This window comes from Euleptes europaea, chromosome 5 (genome assembly GCF_029931775.1).
Source record: "Euleptes europaea isolate rEulEur1 chromosome 5, rEulEur1.hap1, whole genome shotgun sequence".
In the NCBI taxonomy this organism is placed as follows: Eukaryota; Metazoa; Chordata; class Lepidosauria; order Squamata; family Sphaerodactylidae; genus Euleptes; species Euleptes europaea.
In genome coordinates, this window is record NC_079316.1 from 44,751,928 (window position 1) to 44,779,185 (window position 27,258).

The following is a 27,258-nucleotide window of genomic DNA, read 5'->3' on the forward strand; positions in this document are numbered from 1 at the left end:
AAACCCAAGTGACCCACATCACACCTATGATGATTGATGTGTTCCTGGCAGATTAGAAAAGAGTATGATGAGCAGCTGCTGGGGCAGCTGGAGTTCAGAATCACAGGTGTGAACAGTCCAAAACCTCCTTACTGTTTTTATGATGCTAGTATGTTAATTAGAGTATTTTAAAGTGAACCAAACAAAATATAATACATTGCTTTCTCTAAGAACCTGGCACCTATACAAATACACTAAGACTCATTGTTGACAGAATTCCAGTCCAGAACTGTAAATCAAAACAGTTGAACTTATGACAGAACAGGTTTAATGTTTTACATTCAGAGTCAATATCTTGTCATATTCCATTGTTGGTAAATTCTAGGTAGAAAATGAGAAGCCATCCCTAATTTCCACAATTTTAATGGCTCTTAGATGAACAGGAAGGGTTAGATGATGGAGGTTAGGTTGCACTAGATCTACTCACTACATTACCTTCCTTTAAAGCAAGTAACTCCATCCATAACAAAAAGAGGTGAATACATACAATCAATCCAGACAGCTGTTCAAATGTTGGTGATTCTATGTCCTTCCTGGAACTGTGCTTGCTATGACTCTCAAAGTGCTATGGATTTGCAACTCTGCACATTTTCTTCACATGTGGGCAAGACTTGGGGCCTCTTTAACAACCATCTGGACACACGCTTGTTCCTTGAAAAGCCTGTGTGTCATAGCTCCCAACACATGGAAAACAGATAGAATGCATCCACTAACTACTTGCAGGACTCAGCTTTCAGCACAGATCAGCGTCCCAGGAAAAAGCCATGCTTGCCATGCTGAAAACCACATCCCGCACTGCTTTTGTGAAGTCACCACATGCTTAAGATGGTGGTGTAAAGAAGCCCTTAATGGCTAGTCACTTGACCTCTTGAAAAATAAAATATATTAAAGAAAATAGATTTTGTTTTTCTGAGGGGACAGTGAAACCTTTCTTGCTCTGGCTGCTCAGTTGTCCCCAGCATGCTGGACGTATGGACAGCCCTGACTATTCTGAAATGGCCACGAGCCACTGATGCAGACATACCTTCCCCCAGCACCAAAGCCAAGTCAACCTTATCCTGCTGCTTTTATATGACGGACTAGTCAATAGTAGCATAAAGGAGGGAGGGAGAAAAGTTGGCAAATGACTGCCTGATTTCAGCTCCGCAGTCTCATGAAGCCAACTGCATACTTGGGGAATAGTACTGTAGACGACATGATGGGAAGGCTGGAAGAGCTAATTCCTTTCCTGCACAAAGACAGTCTCTTGAGGACAAAGACCAGCCTCTTGTAATGTAATGTCATAGTCCAGATGGGAAAGTTTTCTTCGTGGAAAGTTGGTGAGGAGTTCAAAACGTTCATTGGGGTATCCTTTTGACTGTACATGTTTGATGAGAGCCTGCAAAGAGAGCAAAAAAGAGTCTTCATCAAAGAGTATCAGAATTAAAAAAACACAAAAAAACACAGTGGACTAGGGAATGGCAACCGGTACACTGCTGAAGAAGCTTGTTAGCTGTTGAAAACCTGACAGGTTGTCATGGATACATCTGCACAGAAGGGGATAAATGAACACCTGCAGTTCACACGTACTAGTGATTTCTCACCTGTTCCTGTCCACTTACACCATGAACAGGCAGAATTCTGGGACTCGCATGGAACATGCAAGAGGTACAGCAAGTGTCATGCTTTCTAACCATGTGATGGTAAAACAGAGTCTTAAATTCACAGTTTTTGAACTAAGCTGAAAGAGTGAGGGCAAAGACAGTGAATTAAGACTATGCAGCATATTCCTATGAATGTACCCACAAAAATTAGACTTTAGAGGAATGCAATCAATTTGTTTAATTCTTGTACTCCTCACTGTTTCAGATATTTTAGTGTTTTTGCTAAGATGTTTCCAAATTCTTCCCTCTAGATAAAGAGTGCTGCTGTTGAGGGATGCTAAAGCAAGGTCTCTCAGCATTCCAATATTGCGGAACTGCACAGGTCTGCTGACAGCAATATGGTATATAAGAAGCAAAAATTCAGCTTCTAGTACGAAGATTTGAATTTTGTCTGGAAAGGAACAGGATGCAAAATTACCCAGTGAATCTGAGCGAAGTTTTCTAGTAAACATGGACATATTTTAGAAGTAAACAAGTCAACTCTCAATCAAAATCTTAACAGTTAAAGAGGAAGCCAAAAAACCACCAGTTACATGTAAAGAATTTTGAAAAAAAGACAGACAGCATCAATCCTTGAAACCAACTAGGCTCGTCAATGACATTAAGATGGAAGCAGCAATGGCACTCCCACTCCATCATTTCCACTTACCAGAAGCTTAGCTTGTTCAGGCAGTGAAATCTGTTCCCTCTTTCCATCTGGATACCTTAGCATTAGTTGTGCCTTTGGTCCTAGAGAAAGAAAGTTACAAACAAAACAGAACGCCTTAATATAGCATTCACTATAATAAAAAAAGAAAAGGCAACACGCAGAAGCACAGAGCCAGAAATCATATTCTACCGGTGACATCTCTAAATCTTTGTTTTTCCTTTGCAGCACTGAAAGCTAGTTGTCCTATGTTTTCATTACCATTATGTACCACCACAGGAGAAACCCTGTAATAGAGGAATTCAGTATTCTACCCAAATGTTAGTCTTCTAACAAATGTCTCTCGTGTTCTATGTTATTCCAATGTCATTAAAACAGCATATTTTTTCCTGTTCCTTCACTAGGTCCCCCTTCTCTAACGATTGTTCCATCTCTTCTAAACTTCCTGAATAGTTCCTTATTTAGATGTTTTATAATACTGTGCTTTCTGATCATCCCCCTTTCCCCCAATTTTTTTGTTCAAAATTGTGCTGCACCAATTATCTGCACAGCACTTTGGACACACTGCTTCTTGGGCTCTCCACATCTTATATGACATTTGAATTAAGGCTTCATACATCTAAAGCCTTAAATAGTCTGGTTCTCTGCACACACCATCTCTGAACTACTATATTCCACCACCCTCTCTTCCTGATAGGCCTCTAATATTTCACTTTTTATTTAGGAGTTGGTGTAGTGTAATAGCTTACACAATGAGATGCAATCTACAAGGCTGCAAGTTCAAGATCTGTCTTGACTACTAACTCACATGATGTAAGGCTCTGGTTAGACCTCACCTAGTGTATTGTGTTCCATTTTTGGCACCACAATTTCAGAAAGATGTAGACAAGCTGGAACGCATCCAGAGGAGAGCAACCAAGATGGTGAGGGGTCTGGAGACCAAGTCCTATGAGGAAAGGTTGAAGGAGCTGGGTATGTTTAGCCTGAAGAGGAGAAGACTGAGAGGGGACATGATAACCATCTTCAAGTACTTGAAGGGCTGTCATATAGAGGAGGGTACCGAGTTGTTTTCTGTTGCCCTAGAAGGTCGGACCAAAACCAATGGGTTGAAATTAAATCAAAAGAGTTTCCATCTAGACATTAGGAAGAAATTTCTAACAGTTAGAGCGGTTCCTCAGTGGAACAGGCTTTCTCGGGAGGTGGTAAGTGCTCCTTCCCTGGAGGCTTTTAAGCAGAGACTAGATGGCCATCTGTCAGTAATGCTGATTCTATGAACTTAGGCAGTTCATGAGAGGGAGGGCACCTTGGCCATCTTCTGGGCATGGAGTAGGGGTCACTGGGTGTGTGTAGGGGAGGTAGTTGTGAAATTCCTGCATTGGGCAGGGGATTGGACTAGATGACCCTGGTGGTCCCTTCTAACTCTATGATTCTATGAACCCACTCTCCTTCAACCTCCATTCCCCTCCCCACCTGCAATAAGAGGATAATAATCGCCTTCCTTATAGGGCTGTTTAATGAGCATGCAAAGTGCTTTTCCTACCAATATCCATGATTTCTCTTTTGTTACTTTAAGAGGCTCTTTACCACATGTCTTCTTTTTTAGGATTTTTAAGCAGTAGAAGTTCCAGCTATCTTTTGTAATGTATAGTTTACAATATGCTAAGGGGATTCTAAGAGGATGTACTTTTAAACTACAAAACATTTTGCTGCCCTTACTGCCCTTCCCCTGCTGTTTTTATTTTATTTTAACATTTGTCTGCCTGGACACGGTCCTGTAATGCATCTAGCTGATCTCTGACTCTACAACTCATTCATCTCCAGTCTACCTTCTGGTAAACCCTTTGTCTAAAACAGGATTCAAACAGGACCAAAGCTCTGGTGTCAGACTTACAGAAAACACAACCAGATTTATGACATTATGAGTCTGGACAACTTCAAAGCTTTAGGGAAACAGTGTAGATTTAAAATGCCAAGCTTACCATTCATGCTCAGCTCCTTCACTGTAGCTTCTGGCTTCACTGCCGCTTCTTCTAGCACTGCTGAATCTATGTAAGACAGTCCTCGATGGTTTGTTACCATCTCAGGTTCAGTCCTTGCTGTAGGCTCAGGAGGAGTTTTTCTGATCTCCTCTTTCCTACACACCAAGTCCTTGTGTGGAGACTTCCTGGACTTGGCAGTGTTGTCTGGTTCATCATCGTCAGAGCCACAAACTGAAATAAACTCCTCACTTCCAGAGAAAAGCTCAGACTCAGACTCCTCATCAGATCTGCTGTCCTGCTTGACTTGGGTGGACTCGAAATGTGTCTCCTGTAGAGAGGCTCTGATGGCAGCTTCTAGCTGGCTGTCTTCACTTGCATCAATGAGGCTCTCCTACTCAATGTGACCATAAAGCAAATGGGGAGAGAAAAGTATCAGCCGATTATTTCAACCAGTACACAAAAAGAAAAAAAAAGTTACAAAACCTGAGGTTATCAAATGTTTTGCTTCCAATGTAATTTAACCTTTGGATATTAACCTGGATAACCTCAACATCCTGTAATGTACAGATTCTACATCAACTGACAATACCAACATAAATGCATTAATACAGCTCTCCCAAAAAACCTTCTACTTACAGAACGAGTGCGTTTCTGGGGAGGGCTGGTGGAATGTCCATCCAGTTGTCCGTGCTCTCCCAGGAAGCCAGTCACTTGGTCCAAAAAGGAAGTTACGTCTAACTGGCGCCACTCCACTAGCTTCTGCCCTGTTGAAAACAGCAATGAGAAACCCTGCTTCAGTAACAGGAGTCTCTAATTATCATCAATGTAGCAAAGAGAAAGAAGCAAACACAAAGCATCACACCTTCCATAAATGAAAGGAAGAAAAGAGACAAGACTTACCTTTCTTGAGAGTCTTTGGACTCACTCCAAGCACTGGGGGAGGAATGGGGGTCACGTACAAGGCTTTGGAGAAGGGAGGATATATAACACAAGTTCCCTCTGCTGTTCCCCTCTCCTTGAATGCTTACAGAGGCATTGAGGAAAGGGAAGCAGTAAGACTCGCTTCTTGCCTTCTTCGAAGTTCTGTTATGCAGTTAAAGCCTCAATACCACTAAATGCTGTGTGAGACTGCACAGGCAGCAGGCAAAGGAAAAGAAGTAGAGCTTGGATGTATCTGCACAGGAGATGAGTCATTGGCTGTATCAACAACCAAAGTATGATCTCATGTGGACGTCTTAACATAAGGCAGAGAGCACTGGCCTTGTCAAGCAACAGGGATGCTCTCCCGTCCTGTGAGACATGGGACTTTGGATGGGGATGGGGGAGCAGACAGGAGGCATGTGAGGATTTCTATGCCCCATTTAAGAGGCTTGGAGCTTGCCAGCTAAAAGGATTCCTCATCATTGCTCTGCAGAATGCTAGGATTTTACCCCCATGAAGGAGAAGGATGAATGAGTAATGTCCTTCCCTCAGATGGAGGCCATAACTGGAGCTTTAGGGGTTGTTCAGGACCCCCCTGCTCCACACCTGCATGAGCTGAAATAAGACTCTGCCCTTGCAAGTCCTTTGAGCGCACCACAGAATTCAGAGGGTAGAGATGTGTTATTTCATTTTGCATGGACTTCTGTAAAAGGCAAAAGAGTATCTTGCGCCAATTAAGTTATCTGCAGCAGAAGTGCTCATCTTTGTTCTGGAAGTCCTCTAACATGCACAGAGTGCATGGGGGAGGTCAGAGGGGATCAAATATAATACCTTGCTAGGAAACAAAAACAAAAGTTGTGGACCCCAGTGCACACACATTTCCTTCTTACACAGCTTACTCTCATTCTGCAGGAGACTAAGTTTACATCGCCTGTGTCATTTTAAGGTGACCTTCTCACAGGTGTTGTTTTTAAAAGTCAGAATATACCTGCAAGGTGATATAGCTGTCGCAAACAGCAGAAAACGAAGAAATATTTATCTCCTTCCTAATTCCAATTACCGAATAGCAATCTAATGGATTTACAAACACTCCCATCCTTTTTAATATTTTCTTAGCTGATCTAGCTCAATTGTTAGAACCAACTGACGGTCACCCTCCTAAATTAGGGGGCCTTCCAGTCCCTCTTCTTCTCTATGCGGATGATACCGTTGTCTTATCTTTCAGCAAAGTGGGTCTTCAAAGGTATTTGGACTCCTTTAACAATTACTGTCAATTGAACCATCTTTCTATAAACTATCTCAAATCAAAAGTTCTTGTATTTTCTAAGAAATGGACTTCTTATAGATGGCAAATTGGGAATACCAATATTGAGCAAGTCAGAAGCTATAAATACTTGGGTGTGTTATTTAACTATAACCTCAGTTGGTCGGTGCACAGAAGTAAAACCATAAAATCAGCAAAGATTTCTTTGACATAACTTAGACAATTTTATTTTAACAAAGGAAACCAGTATATTCTGGCGGCAATTAGAATTTTTAATCTTAAAATACTACCCCAAGTACTTTTTAGCATTCCCATATGGCTTTCCTCTTTTAATCTAGAAGTAGAAAACCTTCAGGAATCCTTTCTTAGACAGACTATGGGAATCCCTAAATGCGTGACTTATTCTACGATCTGTCTTGAAACAGGTCAAAGTCTGGTCGAAACTAAAGACTGGACCTTAGCGATTAGATACTGGGTCAAGCTTTGGTTCAGTGATGTACCTGGTTCCCTACTAAGCAAAGTAAAAAATGAATTACACAACTCGTCCTGGGATGCATTAATCAGACATAGAATAAACCCAAATCGGAATCTCCCTTGACAACCTATCCTTGGCAGAAGAAACCTATATATTCAAATATATTAAGCAGAGATTCACAGATATTGAATTCCAAAGGTTCCTACCACCTCAACCATGTATCTGTTCACCTGCCATGCTCGGTTTAACTAACCGTATAGGTAAAATGGCTAACTATCTTTCTTCCTTGGATGATCCCACAACGTAGAGCTTTTTATTAGCTAGAGTAAACGCTTTCCCATCTAAGATGCTTTCCGGCAGATATTCCCAAATCCCAAGGAATGAACGTTTATGCTTGTGTAATCTTAATTCAATCAATACTATTGATCACATAATTTTAGATTTGTATGAATGTACCCGCGAAAACTATTTTCTGCTTTATTAGCTACCAAAAGATCTTTGAACAACAAACTGAAATGTCAATTTCTCTTGAATGACTCGATCCCTGAAGTAACTGCGATGGTAGCTCAATTTCTTGCTGAGGTGCTAAAGATTAAAACTGTTTTTAACCAGTATATTTTGTAAATAATAATTTATAGGGATTATTACTAATCCCTAATTTAAAGGGTGCTTTACCTATATCCTGCTTCGATCATTGGCTAAAGTATGTAATTATGCCAATAAAGGTATGTGTATGTGATTTACAAACAAGCAAAAGTGAACCTTAAGAATTGCCCTGCTAGATCAGACTCACAGCCCATCTAAACCAGCGTTCAATGATCATTCAGTCAGTCACCTCTGGAAAATTCCTGAGCAGGGCATCACAGCAGCAACCCTTATTTGTGCCTAGTTCTTGGTATGCAACAGTACACTGCCCATAAATATAGAGACTCCCTTTAGTTATACTAAAAAGAGAAAGGATGTTGATGAACCACAAGCAAGGAACTCACTGAAAGAAAGCATAGCTAAGGATACAGGTACTTTTCTAATTTACCTACAGATATTTCCCAAGTGATTGCTTGCCCTCTTACCTGTCCTAGGATCCAGGATAGAGACATAAGGGAAGTCTGACAGTTTGTAGAACTGTATATATCTTTGTCCTTCCTCACTGTCATGATATACCTACAGATTAGCAAAAACAAAAAAAATAATACTTGAGAAGAGTCCAGCATTAAAGGGACTTTGACTTTTTGTATTATACTTGACTAGCAGTGAAATCCTACGCAGTTACACCCTTCTAAGTCAACCGAAATCAACTGGCTGGGAAGGATGTAACTCTGCTCAGGATTGCACTGGAAGAGTCACAGCGTTGTTTTACGTAGTCATCTCCACTTCCCCTTATTCCTACAAGTATTACTGGGTGGTATTTCACCTTTCTTCAGAGTACTGACTTGATGGCTAATCTTTCAACCACTCAGGTAAAAAGCATTCCTACCTGCCAAAAAATGAAGTGTTCCCGGATAATATTTTTCACAGCCTCATTGCTCCAAACATCACGATTGAGACACTGACAGGCAAAATCCTGAACGTTCTGTATGTTAATCATGAGCCACTTGTTCTGCATCTGACCACACTCCTTGGCCTGGAGACAAAGAGAACACAAGGAACATCCATCAAAAACGAAAGTCTAGCAGGAACAATGCCAGCAACGATGGCTTCTACTTATTACGCCAGGCTTCACTACAACCTCTTCACACTGGAAGGTACAGTCAGAACTAGAAAAAGTTCATTTGCAAACAAGCCTGACAAGCAGTATGCAGGGTTAGAGGACTCTGCAGATCTTCTTGTCATAATAGGGATCACACTTTGGTAATCCCAGACTGGTGGGTGTTAACATGCCTAGCATCAGGGTGGGGGAGAAAGCTTCTTTTTTAAAAGTAGGGGGGACACTCTGAGTAATACATTTAGTTTTAAGAAGAACATGGAATGAATCAAATTGATCTGGCTGCAAGACACACCAGCTGATTCAAGAGCAAAGTTGTGGTGAATTCTTCCTCTGTAAATAAGGTCAGCATTATTGATAAACTTGTATTTTCTTGTTCTGCTATTCAATCTCTCTTATTTTCTTCACCCTATATTTTGATGTTATTGGAAAATCAAGAGTCATTTTCTGATGACCATTCAGACTGCAAGTGGGGGAAGTGGGAGGGTTTGAAGTTGCAGGAAGAGATCTTACTGGTTTGAGTCACAAAGCTGGCATTGCCTGATTGGTTGGTTGCAAGTTAATGTAGGAGATTGATCAAGAATGTAATTCTGATCGCTGAATTGTCATACCTGTTGAAAAAAAGAGTGCTATATCAAAAATTCGTAAGCTCATATTTCCTGAATAAATAGGAAAGAGTGAACGGACTTTCTTAAAAGCAACTTTGCTTATGAGTTTGCACTTATGGAATATTCCTGCAGGTTCTGCTCCTTGGGGGGAAAGTTTCACTTTTTAAAGTGAAGCATCTAATCTGCTGGTTGCTGAATGAGCAACTAAACTGAACAGCACTCACCTCTATTAGAAAAGAGTAATATTAAAAACAGCTAACCGTTTAATAGAATTTAATTAACACACAATTCTTTTTTGAACATATTGTATCAAGTGTTCAATTTTAAATGCTTGATACACTTAAAATTCCAATCCTGTATTTTTTGTTTTGCTGTGAGTGAAAGAAGTCCTTGGTGTGTGTGGCTGGGCCACACAGAAGAGCGTATACCAATGAAGACTGAACTGGGATTCTGGCTACAATTCACCCTGGTTTACTTTTCCTCCAGGAAAAAAAAACTGTTAGAGGATAGCATCCTCCTAAATCAAATTCAATGTCTGTGGAATTTTTATTCCAAGAGGATATCATTTGGTATTAAGGCGTATTCATTCGAGCAGAACTCTAGGGGGTTGATCAAAAAAAGTTGTTTCTGTGCTGAAATTCTGTTACTGAGTCATAATATTTCTTAGCCCTGCAGTTTCACCAGTGTTGGGTGGGTTTTACAACCATTTTAAGTTTAGTATTACATGTGAAAACGTAGTAGCAAAACTAACAATATGCAAAAGATGTTGCAATGCAAAATATCGTTAATGTACAATGAAAGCAAAACATCAAATTTCTTTGGTGAAAGGTTGTAGAAAAAGAGATATCTTGGGCTAATTTGCTGTAGCTGCTTTGACTAAAATTTGACCCTGTGCTTCCATTGTTGTAGTATTAACAGTGCAATCCTAAAGAGATGAAATGAATGGGCTTAGAGTAACTCTCTTTAGGATTGTATTGTAAATTATGTACCAGTCCAACTACAAGTTATAGGACCAAGGTATATTTACTCTAAATTCCAAAAATGGCTAATTCACAAATTATGCAGTTATCTTTGCAGTCTGAACACATCGTTCATAAATGTAAACTGAGTTTTGTCTTTGCACCACACAGATTCCTTAGTTGTAGCCGTTAAATGTATATTACCAACAATGGCATGTATTCAACCACATCATTCTATGACTGAAGGGCATATAAGTTTTTTTAAGGGGGACAGAAATCTCCAGCTGCAATTCCACTGAGACCCTTGAAATTTTGTTCCTGGAGGTGAGTGAACTCTCAGGAACATTAGAGGCAAAGTGGGGATCTGCAGTGTTGTGGGTGTGTTGGGGGGAATTGGCAGAAATTGCTGCTCTCTTAAGAAAATGTAAGTACCTTTATATCTTCAGAACTGTATGGTTGGATACAGGCCTACAAACTTACTATAAATTTAAGCAGCAGTTGGGTTTTGCCTTTCAGAAATTAAAAAGCAACTTCTGTCAGAAAAAACCAACTGCTATTAAAAATTGCTCCTGATTTTTTTTTCCAGCTGGACTTGCGGGTTCTGATGTAGCTTTTTCTAAAGGGTACCTAACAAGGAACAGATCAAGGGTTCATCTTGTTTTTTTCATACAGGCATTTAGTTTAGTGTCAGTGCAACCTGCTCAGCACCTGGAAAACACGGGTCTTTAGCATCCCCAATCCTCAGCACATTTACTTGAAAGTGAACGGTTCAAAATTGCAGCTTTAAAATCCTCATGATATTTTAAAAGAACTCTGAGTCTCTGTGTCTATTGCTAACACATTACTGACCCATCAAAAAGTTATTTTCCCCATCATAATACTGCCAAAATGTTGCCAATTTTTTGTTACAGATTTAGCTTCAGAAGTATTGACTCCATATTAACTCAAATCATCAGCTCCAAAGAAGACATTAAAAAAATTACAGGATATGCTTCTACTTTCCATTAAGGCTCTACAGTTTAATCAAGGGTTGTTCTCTGCTGTAGGTACATAAAAAGGGCAAAAGGAAATTTTTTTTATGAAGCATTGGAAGAAGAGTCAGCATAGAGAGTAGTACTTTCTATAACCCTTTGCAGTGTACAGTTTATCTTTCCATTTTAAGCTGATAACAATTAACTTAGTTTAAAGCCACTCACTCAATGAGTTCATGGCTGAGCAGATTGTAACTTTGCTCTCTCAATAAAACATGCTCTACCAACTGAGCACACTGCTGTAAATTAAAAAAAAACCTACTGTTTTCTTTCTGTTTAACTGGTACATTACTAATCTTTTCTGGATTTGGAGCAAGGAAGACCAAGGGCAAGCACCTTTATAAAAAGGCCATTCAGTTCAACACAGAAACAGGATTTACTCACTATATTTCCCCTGAACCTCTACACCAGGGGTCCTCAAACATTTTAAACAGGGGGCCAGTTCACTGTCCCTCAAACACTGTTGGGGGCCGGCCGCCGCCCCCCCGCCCAAACGGGAAGGCAGCCAGGTGCCCAGGCAAAGAAAAGTTAACTTGCGGCAGGAGGACGTGCCGACCCTCCCCCAGGTGCCTCTCCATGGCCGACACTCCCTCCTTCGCTGGGCTGAGAGACCCCCCCACCGCCGCCGCGTGCCCTCCTTTCCCGCCTCCTGGAGCGGGAGGCGGGCTGGGCTGGCCCCCTGCTTGGCAAAGAGCGCCTGGGGGGAAGGGGGAAGGGCGCAGGAGGCCGGCTGGAGACGGGGGCCTCTCAGCCCTCCCCTCCCTGGAGGCGCTGCCACCCAAGCCCCCCGCGCGGGGGCCCCGGCGCCCGCTCGCCTCACTCGGCTTGCAGGCAGACAGGGATGTTCTTCTTCCAGCCCGGCATGGCTCCTTCAGGGCTGTGGCGGCTGCTGCGGCAGGAGGAGCAGCAGCGGCGAGGGGCACATTGAAGTCCAAGGTGGCGCCTCCCGTCCCCCGAGCCACGCGTGCGCCTGGGGAAAGGGCGGCGGCTCTTCAGGGCAGCAGCGGTGGGGAAGGCGCAGAGGCGGCGGCGGCTCCCGGGTCGGCACAGGTGTCGCCGCTCTGCTGCTGCCACCGACGCTTTATATGGCGAACGGCCGCCTTAGTTTGGGGAAGGGACGGGCATGGCGGCGGCTCCGGAGGGAGGAGAGGGCCGGGTTCAGGACCCTGACAGGCCAGATCCAGCCCGCAGGCCGTAGTTTGAGGACCCCTGCTCTACACTATCTAAGATTACCAGATAATTTGAACCCATTTTTTCAAACATTTACATAACTGAATTGCCTGAATGTTATTGAATTGCTTGCAGTTGCACTCAACTAAGACAACAATGGTGACTGAAGGATTAAGTATTGGGAATCTACTTCTCGATGGATGTATTCTTCAGGTTAACCTTCAAATCAGGTTAACCTTCAAATCAAAGCTGAGCATCTAACATACTTTTAGTTAATTACAACATTGTTGGAATTATACAATAAATGAGCATAAGCTGTACAGGCCAAACTATGAACAATAACCTCACATGACTTTACTGGTCTTAAAACTCCAAGTACAACAGCCTCTCAGAATTTGTTCATACATTCCAAAATGTGGGAAAACCCAACCATGTCTTACAGGAGCAATGTGAAGTCAGAGGATGGAATTTCCATAAGAACGCAGCTCCTCTTGTGTGGTTTGTAAAAAAAAAAAAGGAACTCACTCTTAAATGACCCAGAGAGATTAAATGGTGACTTTTTAATGTGCCTTTGAAACAGCACTGGGAAGTTTAAACAGAGGCAGGATTATATGTTTATTTGAATGACAACCTAGGAGGGAGAATCCATGTTATCTTTACTTTAGAGCAAAACCATGCATACAAATATTTTGCTATAACAGAAAAGCCACACAGAAATGCAGGAACTAAATAGTTAACTGGAAGCAACTAAAAGAAGTTATAAAAGCAGTGAGTCCACTAATCAAGCAGGTCTCTGGAGAGGCAGCATATACATTTTCAAAATCAGTAAATATGTGAAAGGTAGAGGCAGACCATTCAGAACAGAGGCCATGAATTTTTTTTAAAACCCCTGCCAATATATGGAGAGGTGTACTGAAAGAGATTTGGGAAGAAAATATGGACTTTTTTGGCCAACATTTACATGTGAAAACAATGATCAAGTTTCCATGTATGCAGTCTCACATGCAAAAATTAATGAAGATGGGGCAGAGGCCATCTTACACTATGGAACAAACAGGAGCTTCTAGACAAGTAGTGCTCTATGTCTAGGAACGCTCCAAGAGCACAAGGGCATGTGAAATACCATGGCAAGCTAGGAAAATAACATTTGAGCTTAACCAGGGATTGGACAGATCCACAGGGCATAGGTCCATCAATGGCTACTAGCCATAGTGAGTAAGGGAACTTCCATATCCAGAGGCATCAAATCTTTGCACATGAGTGGTAGGAGGCAACATCAGGGGAAAGCCTTGGCTACTATGTCCTGATTGTTCCCCTTCACCCCCCTCCCCCGGACAACTGGTTGGCCAATTTATGAAACAAGATGCCGGAAGAAATACACCAGTAGTCTGATCCATCAGAGCTCTCTTATGTTACACTAGTTTCAATGATATACCAAAATGGAATGAAATATATATATGTGTGTGTGTTTGCATATATTAACTCTTGAAAAGACTGACCATACCAGACTGACATCTTTTCCCTTAAGGCCATATTGGTAAGGGTTTAGATCTCACCTAGGATTTCTATATGCCCAAGAAGGGGATAGTATCTGCTGACGCCGCTGCCCCCACCAACCAAACACACCCCACAAAATGCTGCTCCCAAGGGTTAGGGGACCCCCAGGAGTAGCTTGGGGATATCAGAGGTCTGCTGTGGGATGGGTGAATTGGCAGAAATCAATGTCCCCTCCCAACTTGTGCCTGCAGAAATTCTAGGTAGGATCCAAGCGAAAGTTCTTTGGAACTCATGAGGCAAAACACAGTCATTTATCCCTTGACCATTCTACATGTTCAAGTACAGAAATTCTTGAATTTACACACAAGTATAGCATACATTTATGCTAAGAAATATACAACAGTAATGGAAATATCTTTTACAGATCTCTCCATGGGTCTACTATCTTGTTTTAAAAATCCATTTATATATTTTTTTAGAACAGATACTTAATTTCTGCCCAATCTGAAACAGTACAGTGAAGTAACCAGAAATTCTCTTTTGTCTAAGGAATCACTTATTTTGAAGTTAATTAGGTTGAAAAGTCAACGATATATAGGACAGCTGTATACTGAGCCAGGCCTCTGACCAATTTAGCAGTTTTGCAAGGTTTCAGACTGTCTTCCTCGTACTCAAGGTTATTTTTGAGTCAATGAATCAATCTCGGCCACTAAATTACACCCCTCCTCTACCTTGACCAAAACTTGAAATGCTCAGAGTAAGTGCTTGTTAAAAGTAATTTTCCATTCCAGAAAGAGAAGCATGCTGTTTATGTACCTGCCTTTCAATTCAACTAGGATGTTTTAATGCAATTCATCCTTGCATCCTATCATATATCTTTCACTGACACCTATTAATGGTGAACAAAAAGAAAAAAAGGCCAGAGGAACACTAATAGAACTGTACCTCCTCAAAATTAGAAGTCAGTTGCTAAAGAGGATTAGTCCTCTGTGTTAAAGTAAAATATAAATACCACCAGCTGCCACCATGCAGAAGTAAACTCTGTATTAACTTCCTAAGTTACCAAAATACTCCCTATGCTGGAGCCACCACACAAGTAACTGTGCTGAAAGTTAGCAACCTACTGTTTCAAAGCTTCCTTTATGCATCAGATCTATTGGAGGCCTGAAGAGGTCTGCAAGGGTTGTGAGTTTCTTGTCTATTGCTCCTCCATTCCTCAATTCCTGTTCCTGCCGAACTGTAGAGCCCCAGAAGGAAAAACGTAAGTTAGACAAAACATTCAAAACAATGTTCAGCTTTCATGGCTACTTATAAATAAAACGTATTTGTTAAACATGTTCAAGTCTGCTTTTTTAAACATATAAACTTGAGAAAGGGAGGGGGGAAACAAAGGAAAATACAAGACCTTGTCTTAAATTCAGCAACAGGCAGCCAAAATAAGGGATAAGGCCTTTTCAGCACCACGCTGGCTCTACTCCAGCAAACTACGGTTTCTGCTTTCCCTTCAAATCAGGATACCAAAAACATGGCTTGCTGTCTGATGGCTCAGATGTAACTGCAAACTAAAATTTGCCAATGAACATGGAAATAACTATTTGGTCATACATGCTGGCTGGAAAGAGTGCATGGGGCCTAAGATATGCTTGGCCCATGGGTTGCCCCTATGACTAACCTACACCAAAGTGTTGGTGCTTGATTGTTACTGAGTTTTGTATTGAAGATTCCTTCCTAGATCTTACCCTATCTGTTCTCTTGCCATAACCCGAAACCACTTTTTGAACTCTGGAGGAGCTGAAAGAGCAGTTTAAAAGTTCTGTGAGGGCATCTTCTGATAAAACAAAAAAACAATTCAGGCATCTGCCTTTGGACTGTAGCCTACAACTTTTAACTTATCAGGTACAGAAGAGAATGTTGCCCTGACTGACAGAGCTTCTCTGAAACACAGCTTTCCTGGATCATTAAGATGGAAAAAAGAACACTGTTGCTATGATTCACTTCTAGTCTGTTTTATGGATATCACTCCAGACTGTTCACAGTACCATCCTAAACAGAGTCACACCCTTCTAAGCTCATCGACTTCAGCGGACTCAGAAAGGTGTAACTCTGCATAGAACACTGTTACTATTGTTTTTAAAATGGTAATTTTATGCTGTTTGTTTTGATGATTTAGTTATATTGTTTTGATTTTGTGAGCCCTTTGAAAGGCAGCAGATACATTTTCCAAATAAATAAACAAACTTGTAGGGCAAAGGAACCAATTTATGAAATTATTTTGCGACTTCTGACACTGACATTACGATGACACTTTGGCAGACTCAAGTACTATTAAAATGGTTACTAATTTTGTAATTTGGTCTCATGTAATATATGAGGTGAAGACTTAATCACAAAGCATTTTATGGACATAATTTGTGAGCTATTTTATCTTTAAAAAGATACAGTTTTTGTAGCTTTTAACCTCTGCAGTAGGCCTAACATCGCGGCAATGGTTAGATTTATCATGATTAAATTTCCCGGGAAAGTAGGAAAAAAATGTGCTTTCATATGTACAAGATTTGAGTGAATGGTAATTTTTAAAGACCCAATTTTTATTCCAGTTTAGTACATTTACAGCAAAACACATTTCATTCTTTACATGGAAAAAGTTAACATCAGTCAAGATACTGCTACACAAGATCTGACAGAAGCTGACAGTCTATACTGTTACACACAGACGGAAATCTTTAAATAAATTTGTAAATATGAAACCGCCTTCAAAATTATCATGCAAGGTCCTTCATTAAGCCTGGTTTGAATACTAGAGAAATTGGGGTACACTTTCCACCGATTTAACACGCTTATATGCATGAGACACTCAGTGAATTGTTTATCTTCATTGCAAATACAGTTAAGAATTGTATTTGTTGTGCACTGAACTAAACCAAAGTATTCTAGAAGGTCAAACACTTCTCCTTTTAATAAAATTTTCAATACTGAAAAGGCTGAAACAGCACTTTTGAGAGATGGAGAAGAGGATGTTTATTTGAAACTAAAAGCCAGACACAAGGTTTCATGTGCCATAGCTGATAAACAGTAACAGCTGAAACAGTAACAGTTATGTAAGACCTCAGCCCTCAAACTGTCTTCGAAAAGTTCTCTTCCAAGTGGGCTGATCAACAGTAAGCTTGATAATTGGTATTAACTGACCCCTGGTATCTGCAGTGTTAACTCAGGGAATGCTGAAAACCTAACAGAAGATTAAAAGTCCAAAAGCACAATATCCATAGATGACAACAATATGAAAATATAAATTTTCTAATGAAAAAATACTATTTTTATTCATATTGTCTTACAAAAGGAACACTTTCATTTCCTTGTGGTAGTAAAGGAGGAGAGAGAACGAAAAACGAAAACCCTGGGGAGACAACTTATAGCTTTTTAAAATCCATGTTTGCAAACTCCTTCAGAACACAAGTAATGGCATTTAGAAGAAGAGTTGGCTTTTATACCCCAATCTTCTCTCCCTTTTAAGGAGACAATTGGTTTCCCTTCCTCTCCCCACAACAGGCACCTTGTGAGATAGGTGAGGCTGAGAGAGTTTGGAGATAACTGTGACTAGCCCAAGGTCACCCAGCAGGTTTCATGTGAAGGAGTGGGGAATCGAACCCGATTCTCCGGTTTAGAGTCTGCCACTCAAGCTGGGTACCTAATACTAAGGGGGCTGTAAATTATTGCTTGGTTTACCAGCCAGCAGTCACTACAAGCCTCTATCCTCCACTCAAGTCAGTGTGTGTGTGTCTCTTTATGATGTAGCTTTGCAGGAGGCAGAAGCAAGAAAATGAAACAAACCCTCTTTTCCCCACGCTTGACAAGTCTTTTTGCATGTACAGAAATGTTAGGAGAGGGACAGGGCCTTATTTCAACTTATAAGATGCTTCAGAGAAGGCAAGAAATACCACAAGGCTTTTTTGCCACTTACCCAAGGCCTATGGAAGTGCTGGAAAAGATGCAGACAAGAGGGATTTGGGCCACTTCTTGCCCTCTCTGAAAAGCCTGCCCTTTCCGTCATGTGTGACGGCTAGAGAACTTGGAGGGAGAAGGGGCTACATCATGTTTGGTTTTCCAGGGAACTTTGGCAAAGACATGCAAGTCTCTTCCACCGCTTCCACTTTCTGCAAAAGCCAGTGCAAGAGAGACACCTGTTCCAGGGGAAGGGGGTGTTACCACTGGTGATGAGACTTGTAGAGAACTGAATTAATAAATTATATTGCAAATCACAGTCACCTGCTGAAATTAGCTGGATCTCAAATTCCAGTCTCATGTAACAAAAACAACTTATTTAAATAATTGCAACTAAACAGCAAGAAACTCGGCTGGCTCCCCAGATAATATATGCAGTTTCCTTCTACTGACACCAGGGACTTTCTTAATTTAAATTACAGTCCACTCCTCCTCTGCAAAGTGATGCTATGTATATAGTAATTGGCTATTCTGTTTGTGGCTACATCATGCAACTGTCTAGCAGATTACACAACACAGTCAGTATTAGGAAATCTAAAAGCTGCAAATTGTCCACTCTGGGTACAACCAATAACTGAAGCCATAGTATATGAAAATATACCATAATGATCCACAGATACCTACTGGTTTCCGTCTGGAAATCTCGAAAACCATCAAATATTGAACGAGCAGGTCTGCGCCTTTTCGGAGCTGAACAAAAATAGAAGTACACATTAGCCATAAAAAAATCAGTATAATTGCAATTTAGATCTATAATTTTAAAAAGCTGAAGCCTCAGGACATCTTTTCAACTCAAGGGTGACAGGATCATCCTAGAATAGCCATAATCCAGTATGTCAGGGATCTCCACCATGGCGCTCACAAAAACCTTTCCTGGCAGCTGCCAAGTGATTCTGGAAAGTGGGCAGGACCAGGTGGGGCTTTTGCTAAGCAGAGCTTCTGATTGGCTGTGCAGATTTTTTTTAAGAGTTGCTTTGGCAAAAACTGCCACCACAACACAAGAATCTTCACTGTGTGGCTAAAGGTGTATGAAGGAAAATATTTTTAAACAAAAAGTTCATTTAAAAAGTCATCATGTTAAACACAGCGTCTGCCTGAAATACCGAAGAGTTACCATTAGTTATACATGACCTCATTCCCTGACATTTCGTGATTGGCTCCTCCTCTTGTGGCAGAATTGCAAAGGTACCCGTAGGCTCAAGGAGGTTGCAGACCCCTGCCGTATGTGCACACAAATGCTCATCAGTATATGATTTCTGTTTCTAGTCCTCAGATCATGTTTGATTATGTTGACACAAATACTGTCTGCTCTACTCAAACCACACCTACCAAGGCAGGCAGACCAGGGGTGAGGGAGCCTTCAAGCACAAAGCTAGCTCAACTTTTAACTAACTCTTTCAAGAGATATCATGCTGTTTTCTCTATATGAATTATAAAAGTGCCTTGACATTAACACTTTGACACTGGAGTAGCCACCAGCATGCAGATAAAACACACACAATGGGTCCATCAAGGCAAATCCCCCAGGTTTACAAAAAAAACTGAATGTTTTTTTTTAAGGGGGGAACTGAATAAAGTCAGTAGTGTGCAAAAAGTTCACACCCCCAGATGGCAACCAAGTTCACCTTGGTGCTGAGGCAACCCTGACCAGGCTAGCCCAGGCTAGCCCGATTTCATCAGATCTCTGAAGCTAAGCAGGGACAGCCCTGGTTAGTATTTAGATGGGAGACCACCAAGGAATACTAGGGTTGCGATGCAGAGGCAGGCAATGACTAATCACCTCTGAATGGATCTTGCCTTGAAAACCCCATGGGGTTGACATAAGTCAGCTATGAATTGACAGCAAAAAAACAACAACCTAAATCCATTTTGCTGAGCCCCAGAGCAAGGGTGGAGAAAGTGGAGGCTGGTGGGGTGGGGAGTAACTTCATGTACCTCCACCAGCCAGGGACCAGATCTCTTGTCATTTTATGAGAAACTGAAAAGTAGCATAAAGTGTTTTAATTCTTAAAATATAGCTTCTAATCACAAACCCTAAGTGGGCTTTGGAATATATATTCCAGTAGCAGCTGCCCTTTGTTGAAGAGTTGACTATGAGATAGAACATTTTACCAGGATTCAGTGGGTGGTCCTGTACAGATCACTACTCTTCTGCCTCAGTTCTCTACCTAAAAAAATGTGAATTGTATATACTTTACAAGTACGTGAAATATATTCCCTGGAATGCCATTAAAATACTGAAAGGTTGGACTTCTACACATAATTTCAACTCCAGGGAATATGACTACAGCATGTGTGGATAATGGCAGTCTAGATCAGGAGATGGTCTAGAAACATTTTTCTTTAGTCACACCTGGAGGGGAAACCATTAAAATGAAATACACTTACCACCAAATAAGGGTTCAGGTTCTACCAGTATTTCCTGCTTTTGAGGAATGGGGGCTCTCACTTCATCTCTGTAAGATTAAACACACACAGCTGCTTGAATGTATCTGCATTTGTTAACTGTATACCAAAGATGACAGACAAGGGCTGTGTCCACTAAACCTATTCCTAAGATCTACAACCAAGTTTAGTCTATACAGTATGTTAAGTATGTAACTATGTGGAAAAAAGTTTTAATTGTACTGTAAGGAGATATTCATTCCCAGTAGTTAAAGTACGGATGTTATTACATACAAAAAACATTCCATACAAACAATAAACTATAAAGAATATAAAGGCTGACAGCAGTATTTTATTTGCTCTTGATTCAGACACTGTTTGGAGTGGGACAATAGAACAGACTGGCTCTTAAGCAGAATAAAAAATTATGAGTTGAATTCTACTCTTCGCACTTCCTGTACTACAGATATGCTTCTCAGGACTTGCTCAAAATTCAAAAAGGCTCTTAGATGTCATCTTATCTCACTAGCATTCTGCATATTTAAAATTGGTTGAAAGATGCAGAAACACTGGCATGCTCTATCCAAGGCTCTTCACCACGCCTCCTCTGCAGGCTCAACCAGTTAGGCAGGCTCTAAAGACATCATTTCTGCAGTCCATTTTGGATCCAAGGCAACTGGCACAGACACACAGGGCACACACCTTCTCCTGTACCACTGCTGAATGTCTGGAAAGTGCAGCACTTCCTAAGCCTCTCTGGCCATTGCCAGGTTGCACAGAAGGATTGAGAAGCAGCGTCTCTGAAGCCCACTTTGGAGCTGAAGTGGGTGGCAGCAGCACAGGTGTTTGTGTGCAGAGGGAGGTACATGTTCTGCCTTGCTGTTGCAATGGTGCAAGCATCAACAGCAGTGTTATTTAACCCTTTACTTTCATCTTAACAGCTGTTAAAACCTCTAATAAGGCGAAAATGTTTTAAATTGACAGCAAATGCAGCACTGTAAGAATTGCACTTTTATCTTCTTTACTTCCTTGTAATATGCAAAATAGCTATTGGATGGAAGCAGTTTAGTAAGAGAAAAGAACTTTATAGTTCAATATTTTGATACCAGTACTTTACACATTTTAAAGCTATTTCTCAAAGATAACAGCTTAGGTAGTCACACAGTTACATACTCTGTGTGTGGCCGGAGGTTTGAGACACTTGCTGAACTAGTGCTGGGTTCATCTGCTATCCCTCCACCGTCGAGGAACATAGTGACAGCCATTTCTAGATTACTGCTGCATGCTTCAAGCATATGCTTGCCTACACTTTCACTGGCACCTGCAATTCAAAGAAAAAGAAAATCAGTTCCTAAATCAAACAGAAGAAATTTTTTGCTTAAATGTAATAATACTATTGCCTTGCATTAAAAGTGTGCTTTGCATTTGATACATTGGGGGGGGGGGAAACAGCTGTTTCAGCCTGCACATAATACTGAAATAAGTTTTCCTTCCCTCCTCTGTATTGCAATGAGAAATATGAAAGTCGGAACATGTATTGTAGAAATCCTGTCAATGACAAGAAGCATTCCAGTATCCCTCATTCTCTCACTGCCACCTGAAATGCCCATAGTAGTATGAAACTATGACCAAGCATTTATGTATCCACTCACCAGGTTGAAGGCAGTACCAAAGCGCAGCATGACAAGCGACATCCCATCCCTTCTCCCCAAACCTCTGACCAGAAAAGAGAGAATCCCTTTCATGTCATGTCACTTTTTTGAGTAGGTAAAGCTGTTTCTACCTGCTCAAAAGCGCAGTGTGCCATATCTTTCTCTTTCCCTTCCTTCCTGCTCCAAAGCCTTTATTTGTGCTACATATATTGGGAGAGAGGAAGGATAAGTGGTGACCACAAATAAGGGCTTCCCTGTTATGAACCCTTTCCTGTTGACCCTTATATGTAGAGTGACACCAGAACAAACATAATACCTTCTTTATGCACACATGGCATTACTACTTTCTTCACAAAAACTCATACCATGCAGAATAATAAGTACTGGGACATGCACTCCTATCTACTTACCAGCACTTTGCTTCAACCCCATGCACTTCAGGCAACAATGGAAGTGTATGTGGCACCTCTTATAAATAAGATGCCACGTAACTGATGTACAAGGATGAGAAGGCACATAAATTCATGTTCCACATGAAGCTGCTTTATAGCAAGTCAGACCACTAGTCTATCAAGGTCCGTATTACCCACTATGAGTGGCAGCAAGTCCCCATGGTCTCAGGTAGAGGTAATTCATGTAACTTACTACCTGAGCCTTTTTTAAGTGGACATGCTGGGAAATCAAACCTGGGACCTTTTGCATACAAAGCAGATTCTCCACCACTGAGCCACAGACCCTTCCATACTGATACTTAAACATGTTTCAGAAGACTCTCCATGAATAATCAATTAAATCTACACCTCACAATGTCCCATTGATTTAACAGGATTTGCTTCCAAGTAACTACGCTTACATTTGCAGTTAAATTGGCTAGTTTGGATTGTCGCATGCCCCTGAGGTACCTGGGCTGTGATGCTAAACTTGTACTCCAGTTAAGAACGTAAATTAAAAATTGATCCAACCAAACTATGTAAATAGAATACTTTATTTTTATTTTGAAAAACCCAATGACACAGTGGTCTAGGAAAACATGAATCACACTATTACCACCTCCTAATTCCACCCTTGTTTTGAAGCCACTGCAGCCAAACATTTTGCCACAGCCAGAGATATCAGTAGTGGCTAGCAAAAAACCCAGCGGAGTGGAAGAAGCATGAGAAGCAAACATTGGCTGAATCCAGGAATCTCTCAAAGGGGCCACCAGCATGCAGTCAAAGAAGATATGAGCAAGCCATTGTTTCATCTGCACCAGATTCACAATAAACTACACCTTGGAATCAACCCAGCAAAACTGCAGAGGGGAAAGCATTTAACCTAGCCAAAAGAAAAGCACCCTGATATTTAGGGATGGTCAACTGATAAAAATAAGATGGTAGTGTAGGAGGCACAATACCAAAACAAAAAGTAACGTACAGCAAACTCTACAAGTCCTAGCAAGTACTGCCTGAAGATTTAAGGCAGGGGTGTCAAACTCATTTGTTACGAGGGCTGGATATGGCATAAATGTCACTTGGTGGGGGCTGAGCCATGCCTCACCAGCCCAAATTGCGAGTGGAGGGGATGGCTGCCTTGGGGGCCGTATAAGAGTTCTCAAGGGGCTAGACACGACCCACGGGTCTTATGTTTGGCACCCCTTAACTAAGGCCTCCAGTGCTTAGAGGCACTGGAGAAAAATCAGGAAAAAAAGAAAAATCAGAAGCTTCTCTAGAAAACAGAACCTTCAGGTAAAGATGGAAAGCCAGTTTCCAAACCTGGCATTCCACTGATCCAAGACTCAAACATGTTCTATAATGAGGTTAAGTATACATGGTGACATTTAAAAGCCCATCATTCTTGAAATGTGTCATCACAAAAATACATCTAAATATGCAGCCGGGCAAAGCAGACACAAAGGAAAAAGGAAGTGGGGGGTGATATAGACTTGAGGTTATATAGAAGAGAAGATAGATAAGTAGGGCAGGCAGAAATAACACTTTCTGAAGAAGCATCATCATATCATGCACCAGGAATTACATGTAGACCTTTAAATCCCTTTCTGTGAAATTGAATTGACTTAACAAAGGATCTACTTGTAGAAATAATATTGGAAAATTTCAAAAGATTATTTTAAATTAAAGGAATTCATTGAAATTTTGAGAAACCCTTCTTAAAATTAGATCTAAACACATTAATATAAAATGCACATATGAACATTGGATTTGAAACTATTTTCTTTGGTCTTCTAGAAATTTTTTGTAGTCATATATGCTTTCCAAATAAGCCCTTCAGAACTAACAAACTGGTAACTAGTAGTGCCAGAATGATTAATAATTATATAATATACTTTATTATATGTATTTTATCCCCAATGAGATGTATGCTAACTCCATAATATTAAAAGAATTTTGCGGAAGTTCAGCCAATACAACATCAGTAATATCAGTTTACTTCCCCAGCAGGAGACAGATGCCTTGTTTGGATAAAGGGAAAAGTTCAATAACATTATGATCCCTTAGGAATTCTATTTATCTAACACTATTTTTCAAGGGAATACTGGCCTCCTGAGGGTGCAGTTGCTTCAGCATTAAGAATTGAAACAGCCCAGACCAATTAAAAACAAGGTGATTTAATATTATGCAATATTTTTAGTTGTGTATTTCTCCTTTCGCTTTCCTATTTTTAGCTCTTGCCTCTTGCAAAAAGGAGTTTAGATCACTCTGTTATGACATTTGTCTATTTTCAGACAGAAATTAGTTGGTTGTCATAGAAGGGGCTTCTACAATCCAAGTACAACAGGTTCTGATATTTGTTGCACAGCATCAACTTCAGTTGTGCATTCAGCCAAACAAACTTTAAGTCGGAGCTGGAAAAGGTAGAGAAAAGGTCAATAAAAATTATCAGGGCACTGGAGCATCTTTCCCACAAGAAAAAGCTTAAAATGTTGTGGCTTTCTAGAACAGGAAAAAATAAGACTGTTAATCTGTGAGTCAACAGATTTTATAGTTATGTACAGTATGAAAAGAGCTGAGAAAAAATTCTCTCAAAGTCATTCAAGATAATCCAATGAAATCAACTGGTAAAACTGACTGGTAGTAGGTTCAGGAAATGACAAAAGGTAATGCTTCTCACTGGAATGCATAATTAATGCATTACATTTATTACCACAAGATGGGGTGATAGCCACTAAGCTTAGTTACAGTTCATGCATTACCAGGAAGAAGACATTCCTCCACATTCAGAATCCATCTCATATCAGTACATCTGGATGTCTCAGGTGCATGAGATGCCTTATTCATGTGGTTATTTCACATCCCAGCACTAGTAGCCATAGGTCTACACTTTATTGATGGAACAGTGTCCAACCAGAAGTAGTCTTTTTTTTGGCAGTTACCATGCTGCACTGATAATGTACGAATTAGGCCTTATTATTCATTGAGGCAGGGCCTAACCATTATCATCTGACCTCTGCATATGCACACAACACAGACCACACCAAGGTAACATGCTTGCAATTTAAACCAGGTCCCCAATTCAGGATTACCTTCTGCTTCTCAAAACAGCACCTAGGGTTGCCAACAGCCTAGATATTTCAGGATCACGGAGATTCGTTTCCCTGGCGAAAATGGCTGCCCTGGAGGGTGGGCTGTATGGCATCACACCCTGCTGATGTCTCTCCCCTCCCCAAACTACATCATCCCCAGGCTCCACCCCCAAAATCTCCAGGAATTTCCTAACCCAGAGATGGCAACCCTAAGCACAGCCCACACTGACGGCTTTTCAGACTTTTTAAAAGTGAAGCGCTGATCTAGATGTTAGTAATTTCTAGATGTTAGTAATTTCTAGATGTTAGTAATTTCTAGATGTTAGTCATTTCAAAGGTTAACCTCTGCTTCGTTTCCACTGCAAAATGCAAAAACAAGGACGGTTATGGGAGGGTTTTTTTTGTTTGTTTTTTCTTACGCAGGGTTCAGGGAAGGCAAATGGCTGGGATGTCTCTAGTGACCGTTCTCCTACATCACAATGCCAGAGGCAACAATGAAGGCCCTTCTGGAGATTCTCACACTGCAGACCCCGTAGCTCGTTCCCCACCCCATTCTTCCCCCTTCTCCACAAAGGAATTTCCCCTGAGCTCCTCCCCTTGACCAGGTATCCAGCAGTCGCTGCCTTGGACCCCATTCCTCCTACGTCGGCTCCCTCTACAGCACCTCCTTTTCCGAGCACCCCCCGGACCCACTTCCCCCCACCCGCCTCCGCTGTTCTCCTTGTCTGTCTCCCGCCAACTCCCTCGCAGATCTTCCCGGTCTCCCACCAGCTTTACATCCCACCCCGCGGCTGAGGCAGCCTCAAGTCCCCTGGACCTCCGGGCTTTATTCCGGCCTTTCGCACGCCTCACCCGTGATGGCGGTGAATTGCTGGATTAACCCCTTCAGCGCCGAGGAGGCGGCGGAGCCCCCGGGCGCCGCCATCTTGCCGCCGCTACCACCGGACGACAACACCCGCCACCTGCCGGCCCCAGTGCGCAGGCGCAGAGCCGCCGCGCCCCGGCTTCCTTTCGCTCGCCTTCAATTTCGATGTCAAGCTTTATTGAGAGCCGGCGTGACAGGAGCAGAGGAAGGGACGTCTGTCCCGACTGAGGCCCTCTAGAGGCGGGTGGAGCTTTTACCTGAAAACGTGGACTGCCGAAAGCCGCCAAGGGAACGAGACATGGCAAAGGACAGGAATGAGCCTGTGGATATTGTGTATTTGGATTTCCAAAAAGCTTTTGACAAAGCCCCCCACCAAAGACTGCTAAGCAAACTTCACGGTCACGGGATAAGAGGACAAATCCTCCTATGGATTGAAAGCTGGCTGAAAAATAGGAAGCAGAGTAGGAATCAATGGTCAGTTCTCCCAATGGCGGGATGTGAGCAGTGGGGTGCCTCAGGGATCTGTGTTGGGACCGGAGCTTTTCAACCTGTTCATCAATGACCTGGAGTTGGGGTTAAACAGTGTAGCCGAGTTTGCAGATGACACCAAATTATTTAGGGTGGTTAAAACAAAATCGGACCGTGACGAGCTCCAGAAGGATCTCTGCGTACTGGAAGAATGGGCATTAAAATGGCAAATGAGATTCAATGTAAGTGTAAAGTGATGCATATGGGGGCAAAAAATCCCAACTTCACATATACACTGGTGGGATCTGTGCTGGCAGCGACAGACCAAGAAAGGGATCTTGGGGTGGTAGTGGATAGCTCAGTGAAGATGTCAACCCAGTGTGCAGCTGCTGTAAAAAAGGCAAATTCCATGCTGGTCATAATTAGACGAGGAAT

The 27,258-nt window shown here is 41.6% G+C and overlaps 1 protein-coding gene across 1 annotated transcript; it reads right to left on the minus strand.

Moving 5' to 3' along the window:
• Positions 1-1,019: 1,019 nt before the first annotated feature.
• On the minus strand, positions 1,020-26,451 carry UBXN7 (UBX domain protein 7). The gene is made up of 11 exons (XM_056849646.1): positions 26,343-26,451; positions 21,492-21,639; positions 20,322-20,389; positions 18,558-18,623; positions 15,059-15,171; positions 8,442-8,588; positions 8,038-8,128; positions 4,944-5,071; positions 4,308-4,698; positions 2,332-2,411; positions 1,020-1,417 (listed from the first exon to the last, which is right to left on the minus strand). Exons 1-11 carry the CDS (start codon positions 26,413-26,415, stop codon positions 1,256-1,258), a joined length of 1,467 nt encoding a protein of 488 aa, XP_056705624.1. The 5' UTR covers positions 26,416-26,451; the 3' UTR covers positions 1,020-1,255.
• Positions 26,452-27,258: the final 807 nt, after the last annotated feature.

Excerpts from the sequence above, each read along its gene's own strand:
- UBXN7 (XM_056849646.1), bottom strand. The coding sequence starts at position 26,415 with ATGGCGGCGCCCGGGGGCTCCGCCGCCTCCTCGGCGCTGAAGGGGTTA. Across the intron at positions 21,640-26,342 it reads GCAATTCACCGCCATCACGG|GTGCCAGTGAAAGTGTAGGC; the intron begins GTGAGGCGTGCG and ends TTTGAATTGCAG. Across the intron at positions 20,390-21,491 it reads AACCTCCGGCCACACACAGA|AGATGAAGTGAGAGCCCCCA; the intron begins GTATGTAACTGT and ends TTAATCTTACAG.